General features: G+C 40.1%; 1 protein-coding gene across 1 annotated transcript in view; it reads left to right on the top strand.

Moving 5' to 3' along the window:
• Positions 1-17,512, top strand: part of PUS7 (pseudouridylate synthase 7 homolog (S. cerevisiae)) — a 59,839-nt gene extending 42,327 nt beyond the window's left edge. The window contains exons 12-15 of the mRNA XM_006834379.1: positions 1,772-1,873; positions 8,462-8,591; positions 9,322-9,413; positions 17,376-17,512. Of these exons, the coding sequence (XP_006834442.1) occupies positions 1,772-1,873; positions 8,462-8,591; positions 9,322-9,413; positions 17,376-17,512 (461 nt within the window). The remainder of the gene's footprint in view (positions 1-1,771; positions 1,874-8,461; positions 8,592-9,321; positions 9,414-17,375) is intronic.
• Positions 17,513-23,130: the final 5,618 nt, after the last annotated feature.

The raw sequence follows: 23,130 nt of genomic DNA, 5'->3' as shown, positions 1-23,130 counted from the left end.
CCCACAGTGACTGGTGGGTTTGAACAGCCAACCTTGTGGTTAGCAGCCCGATGCTTATCCTACAGTGCCGCCAATACTCAATATTGTTGTTGTTGTTGTTAGGGGCCATCGAATCGGTACCGACTCAGTAACCCTATGCACAGCAGAATGAAACACTGCCCGATCCTGGGCCAACCTCACTATTTCACTATTGTTGCCATGCTTGAGTCCATCGATGCTGCCACCTAGCCAGTCCACCTCTTATATTTTATATACATATATGTATGTTTGGAGTAAACTCTGGTTCTCAGTTTTCTCATCTAAAGCAGGATCTGGATTAAATGATGGTGTATTGATTAATAAGACTACTATAACATAATACCACAAAATTGGGTGGCTTATAAGAACAGAAACTTATGGTTTCAGTTCAGGAGGCTAGAGGTGTGAATTAGGGTGTCTGTCTCCTAGGCCATAATTCCTACAAGGCTGTAGGAGAAGATTCCTTTCTCTTCTCTGCCAGATTGTAGTAGCACCAAACATGTCTTGTCTTGTACATGTATCTCCATTTGGCCATTCTTCTCTTTTTCTTTGTGTTTTCTTTTATAAGGACTCGGGTTGGATTAGGACCCAACTACTCCAGTATGACCTCATGTTAACTGATAGCATCTTCAAAGACTTTCCAAATAAGTACCCATTCACAGGTACCATGGGTTAGGACTGCCGCAGATCTTTCTGGGACACAATCCAGTCCATAACAGACGGCTGAAATCCCTGCCCACATATTAATTTGATCTAGCAGATAGTTCTGTACACTTCTAGAGCCTCAGTCTTTCATCTTATTGACCAATTTTAAAGTGCTTCTATAAGTCAACACCAGCCAGGAGCCCACTGTATGTGTGGCCATGATATAGTGAACATTTGTTTATTGCATGTCTAGTGCCAGAAATGGTCATAAATGAGCACTGAAAATCTCATCCACTGATAAGCCTGTGACTTCGGCCTGCCAGTTTGAAGCTCACTGTATTACTCTGAAACCTGGTGTTCAGATGAGCTGCAGTAACTTGCTTAAGGTTCCACAGCTGCCAAAAAGCAAAGCTGGGATTCAAAGTCATGTTTGTCTTGATTCCAAAGTCCACGTTCTTCTGGCATCTCAGATGTCTCCGGTTAGCTGAATCCATACACATATACTGCTCGTCTGCAGTTGTCAGCTGCCATCAAGTCATCTCTGATTCCTGGACACCCCATCGGCAGCCAGTCCCCATAAATTCACTAAGGTTTTTCATTCGTTTGTTCACAAATTTGAATTCTTTCTTTCCTGATTTAATGTTTTTCCCTATCCAGTATTGTTTGCATTGAGTGTATTTAAATGTGCGTTGTACCACCACATTTTCCCCTCTACATACAGGCGAGGCTGGTTTTGAAATGATCTTTTCATGTAACAAAAAGCCATTCAATAATGACTTGCAAAATAATATTTCGTAGTACGTTTAAGAAAGACAAAGGAGCTGAGTTTTAACAGCAGGCCTTCCTGAAGGATGAGGATACAGCTCAGGAATAAATGTTTCTGATAAATTTTCATTAAAATTTTTACTTTTTCCTCAAACTTTGCCTCCAATTTCTTTGGTAGAAAAGACCAAGAAAAATAGCTTCTAACTCAACTTTCCTATGCTTCCTAGGCCTCTGGACCTGTGCCAGTAGGCACTTCTGATTTGCATATATGTGTATAAATTAGAAGTTTGAATTAATGAAAATACTGTGTATTTCCTTAATCTGCTCACTTGTGCTTTTACAGCCACAGCCACCTATATTGAGGAAGATGATGTTAACATCTACTCCATCCATGATGTGGTGATGCCTTTACCTGGTTTTGATGTTATCTACCCAAAGCATAAAAGTAAGTTCTCTGTGTGGGAAAAATGGTTGAGGCCAATCAAACAGAACTAAGCAACTGGCAGCCAAGTATGGAGAGAAGAAAAAAATCAGAACTTTCAGTATAATTTTAGAATTTTGATTTCCATAAGTATATATGAACTGATTATTCACATAAAAGTCTTTTAAAAATGGATGCATTCACGTGGGTAATTTAAATTAAGAGATGAAATAATAGTGTGGGAGTGCTATTATAGTTGTCATTGGCATTATTATTTTTTAATTCCTGAAATTTATTATTTGACATGAGAGCAGGGAAGCGTTTTTAAATAGCCATAGGAAAGTGGGTGGGTTATTGTTAAGTTCTGTTGAATCAGTTCCAACTCGTAGCAACCCTGTATAGGGTTTCTGAGGAGCGGCTGTTGGGTATGAACCACCAACTTCGTGGTTCAAACTGAACTTGCAGTCCAGTGCTCATCCTACAGTAACACACCAAGACTACTTTAATACTGCGTTTTAAACTTTTTTCTTTTTAAACCATGTAAATAATACAGGCTCATGGTGTTAATAAAGTCAATGAATGGAAGGGTATGAAGTGAAACGTTAGAATTCTTTACCTTTATTTCTTATTACCAGGCTGTGGGGAATTACTTCTGTTACCTTCATGGATGCCATTAGGGAGAGAGTGGGGAATTGTTGAATTCATGGATTCAGAAATGGGAAGGAGAAAACAGCTCCCAACAATGGAACCAACTTAATGGGATTGACTTTGGAAGTTAACGTTTAGCCAGGGATATTCTGCCAGTTTCTCAAAATAAAGAGAAATGGCAATAAACGCCCATTAATAATCAGAACATGGAATGTAAGAAGTAGGAAAATTGGAAATTGTAAAAAATAAAATGGAATGCATAAACATCGATATCCTTGGCATTAGTGAGCTGAAACGGACTGTATTGGCCATTTTAGATCTGACAATCACATGGATTACGATGCTGGGAATGACAAATTAAAGAGAAATGGTATCACATTCATCATCAGAAAGAATATGTCAAGCTCTGTCATGAGGTAGAACGTTATCTATGATAGTATAATATCCAGGTGCCTGCAGGGAAGACCAGTTAATATCACTGTTATTCAAACTTAAGCACCAACCACTAAAGCCAGTGAGGATGAAATTGAATTCTATAAACTTCTTCAGTCTGAAATTGATCAAACATGCAATCAAGATGTATTGATAATCACTGGTGATTGTAATGCAAAGGTTTGAAACATAGAGGAAGGATCAGTAGTTGAAAAATATGGCCTTAGTGATAGAAATGATGCTGCATGATAGATTTCTACAGATCATTTCAAATACCTTTTTGAAACAGCATAAAAGATGACTATATACATGGACATCACCAGATGGAATACAGAGAAATCATATTGACTATCTGTGGAAAAGCTCCATATCATCAGCCAAACAAGACCAGGGGTAGACTGTGGAACAGACCATCAGCTGCTCATATGCAAATTCAGACTGAAGCTGAAGAAAATGAAAACAAGTCCATGAGAGCCAAACTATGACCTTTAATACATTCCACCTGAATTTAGAGATCATCTGAAGAACATATTTAATACATTAAATGCTAAAGACCGAAGACCAGAAGAGTTATAGAATGACATCAAGAACATCACACAGGACGAAAACAAGAAAGAAGGAAAAGACCACAATGGATGTCGGAAGAGACTCTGAAAGTTGTTCTCCAGCGTAGAGATGTTAAAGCAAATGAAAAAAATGAGGAGATACAAGAGCTGAACAGAAAATTTCAAAGGTCAGCTCAAGAAGACAAAGTCAAATACTATTACAAGTTAGGAAACCAGAAGGGAAGAACATGCTCAGCATTTCTCAAGCTGAGGAAACTGAAGAAAAAATTCAAGCCTCGAATTGGTTTACTGAAGGATTCTCTGGGCAGATTATCGAATGATGCAGAAAGCATCAAAAGAAGATGGACCAACCTGGAACAGCTAGAGCAACGGAAGATACATTTTCAAAGAAAGATTATCAGGAAAAACCCAAAACAAAAATTGCAATATGAGTGGTCACTACTAAAATAAGCAAGCTGTTTGCCAGGAAGCCATCAAGGCAAGCAATCAAGGTCCTTCAGGACAAAACCCCCTCTAAGACCAAAACTCAAAGGGAACACATGAGCAGGCTTGTAAGCTTGCTGGTGACCACATTGGTCTACTGGTGAGTGTAAGAGGGGGAGGGGCAGCAATGACCCACACTCCACAGACTCTTGTTAACCTGGAGATGAGAGAGAGAAGAGGAAGGGCTGTGGTGGTGAGATCTGGGGACACTTGAGCCCATGGACAAGGACATAGCCACAGAGGGCTAATGCAGAGAGTGCAGCATCCAGCTGATACAAAGTGAGGGGAGATGCACAAGAACATCCAAACTTGAAGATAGTACCCATTTGACCTAACCTTGATGGCTTGGTAATCAGAACTCTACTAGAAGAAGTTAAAAAAAAAAAAATTTTTTTTTTTTTTTTGATAAAAGAAGCAAGAGTAAATTGCTACAATTTGATGAACCTGACCTATACTCATGGAGGTAGTAACTCAAAATACCAACAGAGAGGGAAGGAGTCTTCATGTCAAGTATCAATGCTATTCCTCTCTCTACACAGGATAGATAGGGATGGGTACCTTAGACATTGGCAATAAAGGCACAAAGTGACTGGCTTACAAGGTTTCAAGAGGGAGTTTAGTTCAAGAGTGTGTGGGGGATGAAAAGATTCCTCACTGAATAGTTTTCATCTTGTCTAGATGGTCTGGTTAAAAGAGATGTGGATAAGATTCTTATGATTTAATAAAGAGTAATTGTTATCGTGACTAATTGCGACTGTCACAATTGTTTTGTATCAAAAATGGGGGAGTAGTTAGTCTTACAGTCCAGAAACAAAGGACACTAGGACCATCAAAGGAGAACACAAGTGGAATGTAGGACCTTATCTAGAGAAGCAGCTACACCAGAGATGGAGGCAGAGATGCAACATGGAGAAAGGGAGCAGCTGAGGTCTCTAGATTCATGGGAAGAGAGGGCCTAAGAGCTGGTGGCCAAGAGGCAGACTTGCTTAATGTGCCCTTTGGTAGTATAAATTATTATATATGCCTGAGTGTTAAAAAAAAAAAAAAGAGCTAAAGTGAATAGAGAGAAATACTATTATCTAATTGTACATGGAGGGGATTGTAATCTTTGTAGTGAAACAAGGTGTATGATTTGTTGAATGTAAAACTGATGATCTACCCTGTAAACTTTCACTCAATTCACAATACAAACTTAAAAAAAGAAAATGAAGATGGAAGGAATACACAGAGTCACTGTACCAAACAGAAATGGTCAATATTCAACCATTTCAAGAGGTAGCATAGGATTAAGAGCCAGTGATCCTAAAGGAAGAAGTCCAAGGTGCCTTGAAGGCATTGGCAAAGAACAAGACACCAGGAATGGATGGAATACAAATTGAAATATTTCAACAAAGTGAGGCAGCATTGGAGGCACTCACTCATCTATGTCAAGGAATATGGAAGACAACTCTCTGGCCTCCTGATTGAAAGAGATCCGTATTTGTGCCGAAGAGAGGTGACCCATTGGAATGCGGGAATCATTGGGCAATATCATTGATATCCCATGCCATTAAAGTTTTAATAAAGGTAATACAGAAATGGCTGCAAGCATACATTGACAGAGAACTTCCAGAGGTTTAAGCTGGATTCAGAAGAGGACATTGAACAAGGGATATATATCATTGCTGATGTCTGATGGATCTTGGCTGAAAACAGAGAATACCAGAAAGATGTTTACCTGTGCTTTATTGACTATACAAAGGCTTCCAATTATGTGGATCATGACAAGCTATGGACAACATTGCGAAATATGAGTATTCTGAAACATTTAATTGTGCTCATTAGGAATCTGCACATGGAACAAGAGGCAGTTGTTCGAACAGAACAAGGGAACATCGAGTGGTTTAAAATTAAAAAAGGGTGTGCGACAAGGTTGTATTTTTTTCCACCATACTTATTCAACCTGTATGCTGAGCAAATAATCTGAGAAGCTGGGTTCTATGAAGAAAAACGTGGCATCAGGATTGGAGGATGACTCATTAACAACCTGCAATATGCAGATGATACAACCTTGGTTGCTGAAAGTGAAGAGGGCTTAAAATACTTACTGATGAAGATCAAAGAGCACAACCTTCAGTATGGGTTGCATCTCAATGTAAAGAAAACAAAAATCCCCAACACTGGACCAATAAACAACATTCTTATCAGTGGAAAAAAGATTGAAGTTGTTAAAGACTTCATTTTGCTTGAATCAACCATCAATACTCAGGGAAGCAGCAGTCAAGAAACAACTTTTTACATTAGGCAAATCTGCTGCACGAGACCTTTTTAAAGTGTTGAAGTGCAAAGATATCCGCTTGAGGACTAAAGTGTGCCTGATTCAAGCCATGGTGTTTTCAGTAACCTCATATGCATACATTCATTGAACAGTGAATAAGGAAGACCATGGAAGAATTGATGCATTTGAGTTATGATGTTGGAGGAGAATATTGAAAGTGCCATGGACTGACAAAAGAACAAATAGATCTGTGTTGGATGAAGTACATCCAGAGTACTCCTTGGAAGCCAGGATGACCAGACTTTGTCTCTCATACTTTGGACATATTGTCAAGAGGTACCAGTCACCAGAGAAGGACATCATGTTTGGTAAGGTGGAGGGTCAGAGAAAAGGAAGAAGACCCCAACGAGATGGATTGGCAAAGTGGCAGCATCACATAGGCTTAAACATAGCAACAATTGTGAGGTTGGCCCAGGATTGGGCAGTGTTTTGTTCTGTTGTGCACAGGGTCACTATGGGTCGGAACCGAATAACAACAACGTTCTGCTAGTGGTGTTTTTCCTGTTAAAGTCTCTTTCCTTACTTGTCAATGGACTTTGTCGATTCTATGACAAATTACTTATTTGAGAATGATTAGGATTACTAACCTTTCTCCAATAATACAAATTTGTGTCATTTTCATGTTAACTAATCAAATTGCTGGACTTCTAACACTTAATGAGATTGACTTCACCAAAGGAAAAGGAGTTGAGGGAGAAGGGAAAGTCAGTCAAGAAGGTCGGTAAGAGACAAGGTGTGGTGGGGCGGCATAGTGAGGGGCCAGGAGAGCAGCCCCAGGAACCAGCAAGACAGAAGGCAAGAAGATCCTAAAAGCCAATTGTTGCCTCTCTCCAACAAAGAAAAAGCAATCATTCTTTTCCTCTTACCTCTCCGGATCAGGAACTCTGGCTAGTACATATTAGAACTTAAATTTGGCAAGGCGTATGCTAAAGCCATTCAAGAAAACCCAGTGGCAAGATACGGTCTTGGTTCAGATACATGAGTCTGAAATTTATGCACACCTGGTATCAAATTGGGGTGATTAAAGGATCCCTGTTGTCCTTAAAGTCTATGATGAGGGGTGTTTCCTTGACCCTATTCTAGTCAACGTTTTTTATGAATAATTTGAACTACTTTGCTTACCTTATTAGTTTGTAATATAAAAATAATTAACGTTACCTCTATGGAAAATATGGAGTACTGGTGTGGTGCTCTGTAGGATAAGCACTGGACTACTAACCACAAGGTCAGAGGTTCAGATCTACCAGATACTCCTTTGAAACCCTATGTAAGGTTGATATGAGTAGAACCGACTCTATGGCACTTAATAACAACAATAAGAAAAATAGGTAAAGAGAACTGCAGATGGCATTTAATAGAGTTAAATGTAAATTCTCAATGTTTACGTTCAAAGAGAAAATGTATATATAAAAAAAATCCAGTTTAGTAATAATCTGTATTTAAAATATCTGGAGTTACTGGTGAGCATAAGCCAATACCCTGAGGCAAATAAGGGGTTTGGTAGAAAATACCATAAAGTCAAAGGAGGGACAATTGAAGGAACCAGTTTGGCCTAGAAAAGGTCCAGTACAAATTAATCCATATGGATGAGAGCAGAGTTACTCTGTATTCCAAAGCAATCAACCCAAGTTAAAACGTGACATATTTCAACTTGGTATAAGAAGACATTTCCAATAATTGTATCCCTCAATCAAAAATAAGATCCCTGTAAATGGCAGTGTTCAAGCAAAGGCTGCATGTTATAAAAAAAGGTGTTAAAAAAAAGATTGCTGTTCAGACGCAAGGTTGAGCCAGATGGTTTTCCAGGGTCTGTTATTTTTATACATTTATTTAGGATTACCTTCTCCCAGGAAGACTTTAAAGCTGCTGTATATGGGCTTTTCCAACTTGGAACACATATAAATTATAGTTCAGCAACTTCAGATAAAATGGCCTTTGTATAGCTAGCGCAGGAATCTCCCACCACTGATAATGCGCTGACTGCAGACATGCGACCTAAGCTGGAGACATCTTTGTCCTAGTACTGAGTCACTCAGTTTTGATTCTAGAGAACAGACTGGATTGTAAACAGGGATGACTAGGGAGATCCATATGAACTTTACCATCTAGTTCAAGGTAACTTGCTGACATGCTGCATCTCAACTAACTTCGTGTGTTTTGTATCAGTTAGTGAAGCCTACCGAGAAATGCTCATAGCAGACAGTCTTGACATTGACAACATGAGGCACAAAATTCGAGATTATTCTTTGTCAGGGGCCTACCGAAAGATCATTATTCGTCCTCAGAATGTCAGCTGGTAAGTAATATCTAGAATGAAATAAACATGAGTCACTGTTTAAAGTTTTAAACTTCTGCTATATGTATGTATCCATGTATTTTTCTGCTTAGCACCTGGCATGTAAGTGCTCCATTAAGTGTTAGTTATTTTTGTTATTATTACTATTATTGTCACTACTGTTGCATTTCGTAGTTTTAAACCATCCAGAAATAATGGAGTTGTTTTCAATGCACACAGTGAAAGTGTTTTCATGTATCTCCAGAGTGATTTCACTTGGAACTGCTTTAATGCCTAATATTTCCTAAAGCTTTACTTAATGATTTTAAGAAGTGAATCCTGAACGAATTACCAGATTGCCAAAATTGGCACATCTAGCATTTATAAAAAATTGCCTCTCTATCTCTCATCCTTTTCTCTGGATTCTGGGTAAGATATTGGATTGGCAGAGTAGAACCTTGCCTTCCCCACTCCAGAAAGCAGTGCATCATTAATAAAAGGATGCTGCTAGTAGTTAGAACTACTCTGGAGGAAGTGTTACTACTTAGCACTTCTTTGCATCCTAGGAAAGTATTTAATAGTTTTTAGAAAGGTGTCATCTGTCATGTTGCTGTAGAATAATAAGGCGATAGTTACAAATGAAATCATCTGATTCTATTCTGTTACTGAATACTCTTACCTGTTGTTATTTATAATACATAACCCTGAAAATTCACATTCAAAGTAAACTCTTGACTTATGTCTTTTAAAGGGAAGTAGTCGCATATGATGACCCTAAAATCCCACTTTTCAACACAGATGTGGACAACTTAGAAGGGAAGGCACCGCCAGTTTTCGCTTGTGGTGAGTTTATTCGGTCAGCTCTGCTGGTCTCTTAGCTATCAGGAAACAACCTCTTATTGATTGTTTGGTTCATCAGTCTAAGCCAAAAAAGTGGCTTTGCAGTAAGATTTCTCAGGGGATCCTGTATCAGAGCCCACTCAGAGAAGAACAGGTAGTAATTGATAAGATGGCCATGAGTCTGTAGGAACCAGGCGTAGCACAACATCTGTGGGCTTAACTGTAAGGAGAAGTAAGCATTTTTATAAAGACTTGGAGATCTTGAAACCTGGACCCTGTGGCTAAGCCTCTCAGTTTCTGAAAAGCCTTCAGGAAGGAAGGGACTCCTGAACAAGAATCTCCTCCAGTAACCTGGGAGGTTTCCAGGTCACATTGTCTGAGCTCTGCCAGCATTAGAATTTTATTCTTGTTTCAGAGCATGTTCTTTTGTATTGTAAATAACTGTAAGGAGGTTAAGATAAGCACTGGGCTGCTAACCACCAGGTAATGGTTCAAACACACCAGTCACTCCTTGGAAACTGGGTCATTGAGTTGGAACCAACTTGACAAACACTTAGCAACAACTAACATGCATAATGCAGATAAATTGAATAGGAGACATTCTTTCTAGCTAAGTTGGAAGGAATTTTTGTTTGTAGAAGGATAAAGAAGTAAAGTAAGATAGGACTGACTTGGGGAAGAATAGATAGTCTAAAACATGAAACTGTCCTTAGATGGAGTGGAATTCCCCGATGTGTGTGTGGGGTGGGCGTGGGGGGCATCCAGGAAGACCCTCCAGTGGGGAGGAGTCATACACAGGGGACAACTTGTGAGAAGAGAGTGCAGTGAGAATGTGCCTCCTTCACAACTTTGTGTCCTGCTGTTCTGTCCAGCCACCTCCCTCGTCCCTGGGCTTATCTCAGACCTCTTGCCTAAACCAGTTAGAAGCTGCTATTTTCAGTATATGTAGTGATAGTGGCAGCTTGCACAAGAATAAGCTTGACATGTCAAGAGGTGTTTTTGGCCACATATGACCATAGTCAAGAGTAGTAAGATTCACAGGTGCATGACATTGAACAGGATCGCTAACTTGTTACTAGGCACAATCAGAATCCCAAAAAGTAACGACACATAAGTGGTACCTTCAAAAAGCAGGCCTTGGTGTGATGTTAAAGGAAAATAAAGACTTAAGAAGCTAACGATCAGGTGCTGAGTGGAAAAGTTTTGCTGCCAAGCAGGGAATGTGATCCAGCACATGATCTAGGCTCTGGTGCATGAGGTTCAGGAAAGGAGAACTGAGGTGAGACTTCTGAACCCACAAGGCCATGAAGTGCCCCACAATAGGAAAGAACAACCTGTGAGTGCGGCTAAGGGGCAGGGAACCTTGGAGCTGGTCAGCCTGGTAAGCATGGGAGCTGGCTGCAGATGTGGGTCCCCAGTCTTGTGACTGGGTGGTCCAACTGCCTCTACTGGCTAGAGAAGGTGATAGAGTTGGGGCGATGGCATGCAGCCAGCTCTGTACCATTGTCAGAAGGCCAGGTGGTTCGTTAGCCAGAACAGGGTTGTTTCCTGTTTCTTCTGCTCTTTGCCTCTCACAGTCAGCAAAAGCATCATGACTGCCAGGACTGAGGTCCTCAGAAGCGGATGCTGCACTTTGACATCTCCGAAGCACATCTCTTCCAGCCTGCTTGCACAGACACTCTAGGGGACCTGCTAACCGCGGGTTTTCTCTGGAGATGTCCCTTCCTTTTTGCATACTAAGGAATAGTCTGTACATGATGAACATACTACGAGCAGACTCTGAATTACCTGATTTTACTTCATTTTTATAATAGCTTTGTTGAGATATAATACTCATTCCATATAGTTTACCCATGTAAAGTGGACAATTCAGTGATTTTTAGTATTTTAGTTATGCTACAACCATTGTCACAATCATTTTTAAGCATTTCATCACCCTCAAAATAAACCCTGACTCAACAGCATTTAACAACAACAACATAGTAAATGGTAGGACATGCAATTCGGCAGCAAGAGTAATAGTAACCAAAAGGTGTGAGTGCCTACATGTGTATACTCCATAGATGTGAGGTCATATGGCAGGACATGAACATACATATGTATAGTGTGGGCATTTGTAGCCATGTACATACATATAATAGAGCTCATACAGTTATGGAAAGCTCTAACACATATCTAGACACCTCGTGGGACTGAGTTATTGGGTTTGAAGACTAAGGGCCATGGTCTTTCACTGTCTGGAGCAAAGGAGAGCGAAGGAAACTAAAGAAACAAGGCAGAAATGTGTGTTTGGAACTAGTGGCCCACACAAACCACAGCCTATCATCTAGCCTGAGACCAGAAGAACCAGGTGGTGCTAAATGACCACCCTGACCAGGGGCTCAATAGAACATCCCAATTAGAATGGGAGAAAAATGTAGAACAAAATTCAAATTCATTTTAAAAGGCCAGACTTAAGTGACGGTTGTAGAGCTGCTGTCCTAAGACCCTCTTAACTCGGAACTGCAGCTACTCAGGAAGGGCACCTTTCAGCCAAATAGTAGATTGTCTTATAAAGCAAACAGTAACACCCATGGCCAACGTGCTCCTTAGAACAATCAACTACATGAGATCAAATGGGCAACATTTGCCCAAAAATAAAGACAAGGCGTGGAGGGACAGAAACGGGAAATTCACAGTAGAAATGAGGAGAGTACTGACACATTGCAGAGATAGCAGCCAGTGTCATGGGACAAATGATATGTATGTTGTCAAATGGGAAACGAATTTGCTGTGTGAGCTGTCACCTAAAACAAACATTTTTTAAAAAATGAAGAGAGTGGTTTCATGTAAAAACAAGTATCTCAGTGCAATAGTCTTGGGGAGTCTCCTAATCTCAATGGGTCCACTAAGTCAGGATTCGTTAAGAACCTTCACATTTTTAAGATTTTTCTCATTTTCTATCAGGATCAATCTATTGTGACTCTGGTCAGAATGTTTGGTCTTGGTAGCCAATCACCATCTAGTGTTTCTGGCCTCAGCATAGATAGAGGAGGCTGTGTGATTCATGAAGGCAATTCATTCTGTAAACTGGTTCCTCCTTTGACTCTTGGGTTCATCTTTTTTGCTTCATGTGAACAAAGATCATATCCTAGGTGGCCGCTCACAAGCTTTTATTTAAGTCTTTAGACATTACTCACTAAAATTGGCTGTAGAACTAAAGTTTCATGAACTATGTTATGCCAATTGACTAAATTGTTCCATGAAACTATGGACCTAAGCTTTCAAAGTAAGAAAACGAATCCTATAGATAACTGGGTATATAGAACAAGGAACAGTATCTGTAGCCCGCATTTGTTTTAAAAGAGTAAGTCAAAAAGTATTGCTGTAAAATCATAGAAACCTTTAGTAAACAAAAACATCAAAATGTAAAGCTATTGTTTCTCAACATATCCTCAATCGTGATCTTTACACTTTTGAAGGGTGATGTTTCCATCTCTCTAAACTTCCCCTAAAGAATTTTGTACTCTTCTGTGTACCACATCAAAATGACAGTTTTGACATACTCAGGGGACTCAACTCATATTCCTTTTCAATGGTCTTTGAATTTGGGAACAAAAATAAATTATGAAGGGGCAAGATCAGGGCTGTAGGGTAGATGGGGTAGGAGTTCTCAATGCATTTCTCATAGGACAGCCCCTGCTCCCCTTGAATAATGAACAGGTGCATCGTCATGATGGAAAACAATTCTGTGGCTCAATTTTCCTGGCCTTTTTCTCATCAGTGCAGTTTTTATTTTTGCTAAAACTCCTTCCAAATAAGCCTCCATAATACTGTGTCCTTCAAGAAACTTTATCAAAATTACCCCCTTGTTTTTTTTTTCAAATGATGTCAAGTCAATTCCAACTCACAGCAAACCTATATAGGGTTTCTGAGTTGCGGTTGGTGGGTTTGAATGACTAGCCTTGTGGTTAGCAGTCCAGTGCATATCCTACAGCATTATACCAGGACTTCAAATTACCGCTTTCTTGTTTGGTCCCATCAAGTATGTTCCAATTCATAGCAACCCTGTATAGGGTTTCCAAGGAGCCACTGGTGGGTTTGAACTGCCAATGTTGTGGTTAGCTGTCCAGTGCTTTTCCTATAGTGCCACACCAGAACTCTATTAAGAATCCCAAAAAATAGTCACTATAACCTTCTGAAGATGCCCTGGTAACATAGTGGATTATGAGCTGGGCTGTTAACCACAAGGTCAGTTCAAATCTACCAGTTGCTCTGCCTGAGAAAGATGAGACTTTCTTTATAGCCTCAGACACCCTATGTAGGATCACTATTAGATGGAACCAACTTGATGGCACACAACCACCACCACCACCATAACCGTCTTAAACCACTACAACCAGTCATGATGAAATTGAAGAATTCTACCAACTTGTTCAGGTTGAAATTGATCAAACATACAATCAATATGTATTGATAATTACTGGTAATTGGAATGCGGAGGTTGGAAACAAAGAAAGGATCAGTAGTTGGAAAAGATGGCACTTGATGATAGAAATGACGCTGGAAATAGCATGATAGAATTTTGCAATACCAGTGACTTCTTCATTGTGAATTCTTCACCAGATAGAATACACAGGAATCAAATTGACTACAATTGTGGGAAGAAACAGTGGAAAAGCTCATATGATTAGCGAATACAAGGCCAGGCAGATTGTGGTGCAGACCATTAGTTGCTCATGCAAGTGTGGACTAAAGTTGAAGAAAATTAAAAGTCCACAAGAGCCAAAATATGAGTTTGAGCATATCCCACCTGAATTTAGAGATCATCTCAAGAACAAAATAGATGCATTAGACACTTATGACCAAAGCAGAAGAGTTGTAGGAATACATCAAGAACATTATGCAGGAGTAAAGCAAAAGGTCATTAAGGAAACAAGAAAAAAGAAAAAACCATGATGGATGTCAGAAGAGACTCTGAAACTTGCTCTCCAGCATAAAGATGCTAAAGCAAGTGAAAGAAATAAGGAAATAAAAGAGCTAAAGAGAAAATTTCAAAGGACAGCTCAAAAAGACAAAGTCAGATATTATAATGTGCAAAGGCCTAGAATTAGAAAACCAAAATGAATGAACATGCTCATCATTTCTCAAGCTGAAAGAACTGAAGAAAAAAATTAAAGCTTCGACTTGCAATATTGAAGGATTCTGTGGCCAAAATATTAAATGATACAGACAGCATCAAAAGAAGATGGAAGGTATATACAGATCCACTGTAACAAAAAGAAATGGTCGTTTTCAGTCATTTTGAGAGGTAGCATGTGATTAAGAACCAATGTTACAGAAGGAAGAAGTCCAGCTGTCCTAAAGGAAGCATCGGCAAAACATAAGTCTCCAGGAATTGATGGAATACAAATAGAAATCTTTCAGTAAAGTGATGCGATACTGGAGGTACTCATTCTTCCTTGCCAAGAAATTTAGAAGACAGCTACTTGGCCAACCAGTTGACCCATATTTGTGCCCATTCCAAAAAGAGGTGACCCAGTGGAAAGGGGAAATAAACAATATCATTAATGTATTACCTGGAAAGTAGAATTTTGCTGAAGATAATTTAATAATGACTGCAATAATATTTCAGTACTTTAAAAGAGGTCTTGTGCATCAGATTTGCCTAATGCAATATGTTGTTTGATTTCTTGACTGCTGTTTCCATGAGTGTTGATTTTGGATCCACAGAAACTGCATGTTGTTAAGTGCCGTTTTTCTGACTCATAGCAATTCTGATGAGGGTTTCCTAGACTTTAAATCTTAGTGCGAATAGAAAGAATCACCTTTTCTCCCATGGAGTGTCTGAAAAAAAAAAGCCATGGGCCTTGTAGTTCACAGTCTAGTGCTTATCATGTGGCGCTATCTTGCTCCCAAACTGCATGTTGTTGTTAAGTGCTGTCGAGTCCGTTTTCACCCAAATTCAGCACCATGACAAAAAAGTGGATGTTCTCTAGAGAATGATTTCCCTCTCACCCTTTGGTAACCACCAATGAAGATTGGTCTCTGTGTGTATACTTATTCTTCTCATTCCTAAAAGTGAGATCATACAATATTTGTTCTTTTGTGATTGACTTAGTCCACTCAGCATAATGTCCTCCAGCTTTATCCACATTGCTAGATGTTTCAGGTAACACACTGTTTTTGTTGTTAATTGCTGTCGAGTAGATTTAGATCCATAGCGACCCTATGTAGGGTTTCCAAAGCGCAGCTGGTGAGTTTGAACTACCAACCTTGTGGTTCAAACTGACTGTGGTGGAGTGCTTATGTGTTTTAGAATCAGCTTGTCAATTTCTACAAAGAAATCAGCTGAAATTCTGATACGGATTGTGTTAAATCTGTGGATCAATTAGATAGGGAATATTGCCATATTAATAATAATAATAATAAGTCTTCATAAGTGTGTTAAATTGAGGTGTATGAGTCCTCCAACTTTGTTCTTTTTCAAGATTAAGTGATTCTGAGTCCCTTGAGTTTTCATATGAATTTTAAGATCAGCTTGTCAATTTCTGCTATGCAATGATTTCTAAGCTGTTTGTTTTTGATTAAGCCATAGTTTCTCTTGCAATTTCATCTTCATTACTAGCATAGCAATCTTTGTTTCCTTCCTAAACTTTAGCTCATTATTCTCCAAGTCAATTAATTGCCAGTGTGTTTCTTAGCCATTCATTAAACTACTGAAGCTATTCCAAATAGCCCATCTTCCCCAAGGACTCAGAACTGTAACTTTGTTAAGTAAAATGGACCTCGCTTTAGGTTTGTGATCACTGACAGTAGCAGTTTCTGTCTTCCTGTCTTACTTACAATGCCATGCCTCGCTTGAGAATTCTGAACTGGAAGTAAGGAGATCTGCCTTCATTTACCCCACAGCCCTCTTAGCTTTTTGAGTTACAGCCATAATATAAGCATGTACACGTATATTTTGCAGTCTCTCACTCGATAGCAGCTGGCTTTGCTAAATACAAAACGTCCTTATATCATCCTTACATCAGATTTCTCCCATATAGCTTTCTTCTATGAAAAAATGTTTCTCCTTTGTTTTTCAACTTCCCAGGGCTTTCATTTACAAAAGTATGTTAAAAACAAAAACTGTATATGTTAAAAACAAAAAAAGTGTATGTTAAAAACAAAAACCACGACTAATCCTGCCCTGTAGTTTCTGTTTGCGGTTTCAGTGTCCTAATTGGAGGTCTGTAAGTGAAACAGTAAATTCCGCTGAGAATTAATGAAGGTTGAAGGTGGTTAAAGGATCCATAGTGGGTGGTGCTGTGGGTCACACATTGGGTTACTTCCCATAAGGTTGGCAGTTAAAGCCCACCAGATGCTCCTAGGGGGAGAAATGAGGCTGTCTGCACCTGTAAAGAGTTACTGTCACTATGAGCCAGAATTGACAGAACGGTCATAGGTTTGGGTTTTTTGTTTGGTGCCGTAGTTAGGGAGTCCCTGGATGGCACAAAGAGTTAAGATTTAACCAAGAGTTTGGCAGTTTGAACCCACCCAGAGATGCTTTGGAAGAAAGGCCTGGTGATCTGTATTCGAAAGGTCACAGCCTTGAAATCCCCGTGGAGCAGTTCTGCCATCCACACACGGGGTCTCCATGAGTTGGAACCGACTACAGCAACTGGTTTGATTTTTTTGGTTATATTAGGTCATTGCCTCTTTCCTCCCCGTCTCCCCAGAGGTAACAGGGTGGGTGGGAATCCATTCTTTTTCATTTCTCGTGTGATCCTCCCATCGTATGAGGGCTCCCAGGGAGGACCTGTGCAGCCACTCACCTGGGCCCACACACACATAGTCCTCTCCCATAAGCTCTTTCTCTGCGGGCTCAGCAGCCACCTGCTGGGAAAGGGGCAGAAGCCTTTGTGTGTGTTTAGAGATTATGTGACTCTTAACCAGTCTTTTTGCAGCTGTTTTCATTTCTGACTGTTCTTTCTTTCCTGGCAGAAGGCAAATACAAGGCTCTAAAGATGGATTTTTCACTTCCTCCTTCTACATATGCTACCATGGCCATCCGAGAAGTGTTAAAAATGGATACGAGCATCAAGAAGCAGACCCAGCTCAATACCACCTGGCTCCGCTGAGGAACTTGTCCACAGATTAGAAAATGCACAAAAGTCATGTGTCGCTTACTGGCTTCCTCTTCATGTCTCTCTCAGTGCTAACCCATATATGGGTTTTGAATCTTTGTAGTAAAAGAGTCTTTGTATTTTTTCAAATTTTTATTAGCTTAAATCAATAATTTGCAGTGTTTGTACACATATGCAAATCTTGAGGATCCTAACTCTAGCTCAGAGAATTGGTCAAAATATATTTCAGGTGCTTCACTTGATAGTAAAATGTGAGCTTTATTGACCTTGTAATAAGGAAGGACCTTGGTTAGAAGTAACGATTTTAGGTGTTTGCTGCATCCTTGAAGGGCAACAGAAATTTTTAACACATCCATGATTGGAGTACACAACGATGCATCTATAACAAATGCACCAAAATGGATCTTAACTGTGGATGCCTCATTTGAGAGCCCTGCCTCATGCTTATTTCAATGCTAATAAACATCTCCAGGCTTATAAACACAGACGTGACTACCCTCATCTAGCTCCTGCACCTGCCCCAGGTTAAGGTAAGCGTTTATAGACATTTCATTGCTATAGCTTTTACCTTGATATTACACCCTTGCAGGGGGCTGCAATGATGGGGCTTTTCGTACTGTTAACATTTGCCATGGTTTTGATTGGCTAAGGTCTGATTTTTACCCTGGGTGCCTTTATGTTCAGTTCTCTCTTTACTGGACTGGTGTATGCCCCAAAATAAATACTGGCAGAGAAGAAAACTTAAAAAACGTACAAGGGCTCCTCCTATCCGCTGCATTCCCCTGTCACCAACAGCTTAGGTATTTCCCTTCCAGGCATTGCATAAAGCTTTCCTCTGGTGTGAAAAGACAGTTGCACCTTTCTACAGTTATGTGACATCATTGGACCAATTGTTATTTTCTATCATTTCTAGAACCAAATGTAATAAATATTTTTTAAAACTTATTTCTACTGGTTATGTTGATAAATCAAATCTCTGAAACGGCATAAATGAGAATCTCTGCCTTAACTGAAGGCCAGACACTGACATGAATGAGGAGACCTCAGGCTGGTGTTGCTACAGAAGAGTCTCACGTTCTGATGCGAGGCATCACACAAATACCACGACAAGGTACCGAGTTTCATGGATAATGTACCATGTCAGACTGGATTCAAGGTTACCCTTACAGCGTCACTCACTTGCCTTCCAGCATACTTCCTGGAGTGAAATGGAGAAAAGCTACCATTCCAGGAACATCACACCATCCAAGTGTGTATGACATTTGTCCTGTGTCTGGTAGTGGAAAAAGACTGAGAACGGTTTTTCAGTGCTTTCATTTTAATGACGTCACCACACTACTGAGGATTTTAAGGGGGGAACAAAAGGATTAAAAATATCATGGTAAATTATCCTCTTAGCTGGCTGGTTTCCAAAGAATCTTTTGCCCGAAAAAGGCCATATTTAGTAAACGTGTATTGGCCCTGCCGGTTCTTTCCAGTAATAAGATCTTCTTGTTCATCAGACTAATCAGTGAAAATTATTAAGGGGACCTTAGTGTGCCTACTACAAGTGCATTCAGTCATTTTGCACTTAAAATTTTACGTTCAAAATTAAAAATGAAGATAAACATATACATGTTTCCTTCATCTGGGAAGCACTTAATGGCTCTATGTGATGAGTTCATTTTCCCAGCTGCAGTTTTACAAGTCCCGTCTTAAACGCCAGTGGAAAAACTAGGGTGAAACTGGAAACATACGTTTATTTCTAGGGACTCAATCTGCTTGGAATAAACCCTTGCCTTGCTGTACACATGAGTCCATTTTCTTATTAACAAAAGGCTGAAAGCAACCTCATCTTCAACACAGTTTCTTTTTCAAATTTTTTGCTAAAATAAGGGAACATTATTCCTCATTATAACATAAAACCAGCACTATTTACGAACGGGGAGGTAAGCTGAAGACTGAAGCTAGTGCTATGAAATACTTCATGGCGTCATGTAGCATGGCGTCAGCTAGGCTGCCATTATACTAATGAAAACCTTTTCCTGGTTAATCCCAGAATCAACCAAAAACTGGATAGCAGCTGCAATTACACAGCATACGACTTCACTGACTGCTGTGAGCAGTACAGATTAGTGTAAACTGGTATTTACATTGCACTGTACTCTATAGCCAAATCTGCATTAAAATAAAGCCCCCCCACCCCCCGCAGTGGGAAATGAGGATGTGTTTGTATACCCTTTCATTGCTTGTTACATGGTTACATTCCGGAGATCAGGTCATTGTATGAAAATGGAGGATGACTACATCATTGAAGTGCCAAACCACGGAGAATCATGACCAGCCAATTTGATCTAGTCATCACAGCCAGAGTTTTTTGCTGCCCAGACATACATCATTAAAGCAGAAAATAGTTGGATAGTAGCGTTCTTACCATTGTCGTAAATGTGCGATACATAACAAGATAGTTAAATGAGAAGGTGTATTGCATAAAAATAATACAAAACAGATACTCCATATAATCACCAGAATGGGCTGATGTGTGAAGAAGAAAATAGACTGAGCGTGCACCTGCGGTTCTTTCACGGTGGCAGGGACACGAAGAAGGGCAAACAGAGTGGAGGAACTGCAAAGCTGACTGTACCAGGTTCTGTTTGATACATGAAGGAGGTTCACATGGCAGTGTGGTGCATGGCTTCTGTCTGCACACACTGTAAAGTTAAGGCTTTCCTTCTTCGTTGAAACCTCGTTACTTTGTGGGTTTACATTCCTGTAGGATAAACTCTGTTTCAGATGAACTCCTTGGGAAACCTAAAGGAAAAGCTGGGTCACAAGGTCAGTTTGAACAGTAAGGTCACTGGTTCAGACCCACCAGCTGCTCTTCAGAAACCCTATACAGGGTCACTATGAGTTGAAACTGACTTGACAGCACTTAACAATAGGGGCGCTAAAAATGTGTCGCCATTGGATTCTGACTCGGACCTACATAGGACAGAGTAGAACTGCCCCATAGCGTTTCCAAGGCTGTATACAGAAACACGACTGCCACAGCCTTCTGCCACGGAGTGGTCAGGGTTCGAACCATTGACTTTTCATCTAGCAATTGAGATACCAGGGCTCCCTTTGAGGCTGTTATTCTATCCATAGAAACGTTGGTGATGCAGTGGTTAAGCACTCGGCTGCTAATCAAAAGGTGGGACATTTGAACCCACCAGCTGCCCCATGGTAGGAAGATGTGGCTGTCTGCTTCCGTAAAGATTGACAGCTTTGGGACCCTATCCGGCAGTTCCACTCTGTTCTACAGGGGGCTTATGAGTCTTGATGGACTGGAAGCTGCGGATTTGGTTTAGTGTATCCAAATGACCCTCCTATTCTAGGTGTTTCCCCAACTTTAACATGCATAGTGATCACCTGGGGCCTCATTAGGTTGCAGAATGTATTTCAGAAAGGCCAGGTGGAGCCTGCGCACTATACCTGGGGTACCAAAGCGCTAGACCTGCTCTGGCTAATACAGCAACCACCAACCACATGTGGCTAATTTAATTCAAATTAAATAAAATTCAGAATTCCGTTCCTCAGTTCCATGGATCACAGTTGAGTTGTTTCTATAGCCATTATGTGACCAGTGGCTGCTGTATTGGGCAGTACGGATAAAACATTTTCATTGTCAAGGACGTTCTGTTAAACAACACTGCTGTAGATAACAATCAGTCACCTGAAATGGGAGAGAGTCTCCACTGATGAAGTATAACACCCAATGATGCTAATGATTAAAGGCTCACTTAATACCAGAGATCTTCAAATAGTTCGTGGAGAAATTAAATTTAAAGATGATGGAATTTTACCACAAACTTTTTGAAGCCCCCTTCTTGCATGTTCAGCATGTGCAGGTGTAATTAGGCTCAGGGCTCCTACTGATGATTTAAATTCTCACACTTGATACAGCTCTCAGTGCTGAGACTTGCTTGAGGAATTGTATCTACGCTTCTCATTTTCTGTCTTTCTCCAAGATCACCTGAAATGCTTTTTCCTTCTTTTCCACTTTGCGTTCATCTAGATGCCCTGGTCCAACCAGTCTTGTGGCTCTGGGGCCTTGTTGATCTACATGGGAAACTCACCCCCCAGGAAATGTCTTAGCTAAAAAGTAATTAGAAATTTTCCTTCTTGGCTGGCACACACTGTAGGTTCTTGTGAATGCAACAGCTGCTAAAAGCAGGAAGTTTGCGAGTCCGTGTTATTTCATTGTCTTCAGGAGAACAGTGTTGATTTTGTCTTCAGCTTCCCCAGCTGCGGCTAAGATGGCTGGACAGTGATCAGTCTGTAAGAGATGGCAAAAGGACTGTCATGAGAGAAGTTATCCAAAGCCCTTGTCTTCTAACGCATATTTACTATCCCCTCAAAATCTCTTGAGTGTTCATCTAGAGCGTCTCTCGCCAATAAAAATATAATGTGATCCACATGTGTAATATAAAATTTTCTAGTAGTCCACATTAAAAAAGGAAAAGAAACAGGAAATTGGTTTTAATTGTGTGTTTTTATTTAACCTAATGTATCCAAAACAGCATTTCAACAAATATTTTACTTTTCTTTGGCACTGTCTTCAAAATCCAGTGTGTATTTCACACTCACAGCATATCTCAATTTGGACTAACCATATTCCCAGATGTGACCAGGGTGTAGAACAGCTGTCCTAAGAAGATGCTGCTTTTTCTTTTTTGCAGAGCAAAGGAGCTCTGGTAGCGTAGTGGTTATGAATTGGGCTGCGAACCTTCAGGTCAGCGGTTCGAAACTACCAGCTGCTCTGCGGGAGAAAGATGAGGCTTTCTACTCCCGTAAAGATTTACACCCTCGGAAGCCCTGTACAGGGTCGCTATGGGTCGGAACCGACTCAATGGTACTTAACAACAACAACAACAACAAGTAGAATGTTAAACTTACTTTGGGTATTTGGTTTTCCTTTTTTTAAAGATTGTGGTTGTATAGATTGGGAGTAAGACACGCTGAATAATTTGTATGCTTAATGGGTTATTAAAATAAGTTTTATGATTATTGGTAGCACATACTTTTCTATGGGAGCACATAAAAACACAACTGCTAATAGAACAAATAGATCTGTGTTGGAAGAAATACAGCCAGAGTGCTCCTTGGAAGCCAGGATGGCCAGACTTCGTCTTTCATACTTCAGATATATTGTCAAAAGGGACCAATCGCTGGAGAAGGATATCATGTTTGGTAAAGTGGAGGGTCAGAGAAAAAAAAAGTCCCCCAGCAAGATGGATTGGCACAGTGGCAGCATCAATGGGCTCAGGCGTAACGATTGTGAGGTTGACGGAGGATCGGGCAGTGTTTTGTCTGTCGGGCATAGGGTTGCTATGAGTTGGCACCAACTCAATGACACCTAACAGCAATAGATTCTGAAATATTTGAGGATGCTGGAAATTTTTCTTGAGCATTTCAGATGACACCCTGCAATTTTCTCTCATCTGTAAATAATGCAGAGCTAATTCTTAGTGCATCTTTTGTTAGGACTTAAAATTTCAAATTTGTGCAGTAGAAGTTGAGGTTTGGGTGATGGGAATGAGGATCAAGGAAGAAGAGAATTGCATGAGTGGTTAGCACCTCTGAGAAGCCAG

The sequence above is a fragment of the Chrysochloris asiatica genome, unplaced genomic scaffold (assembly GCF_000296735.1).
Source record: "Chrysochloris asiatica unplaced genomic scaffold, ChrAsi1.0 scaffold00010, whole genome shotgun sequence".
NCBI lineage: Eukaryota > Metazoa > Chordata > Mammalia > Afrosoricida > Chrysochloridae > Chrysochloris > Chrysochloris asiatica.
Note: the sequence above shows the minus strand (reverse complement) of the source record. Positions and strands in the feature narration are given on the sequence as shown.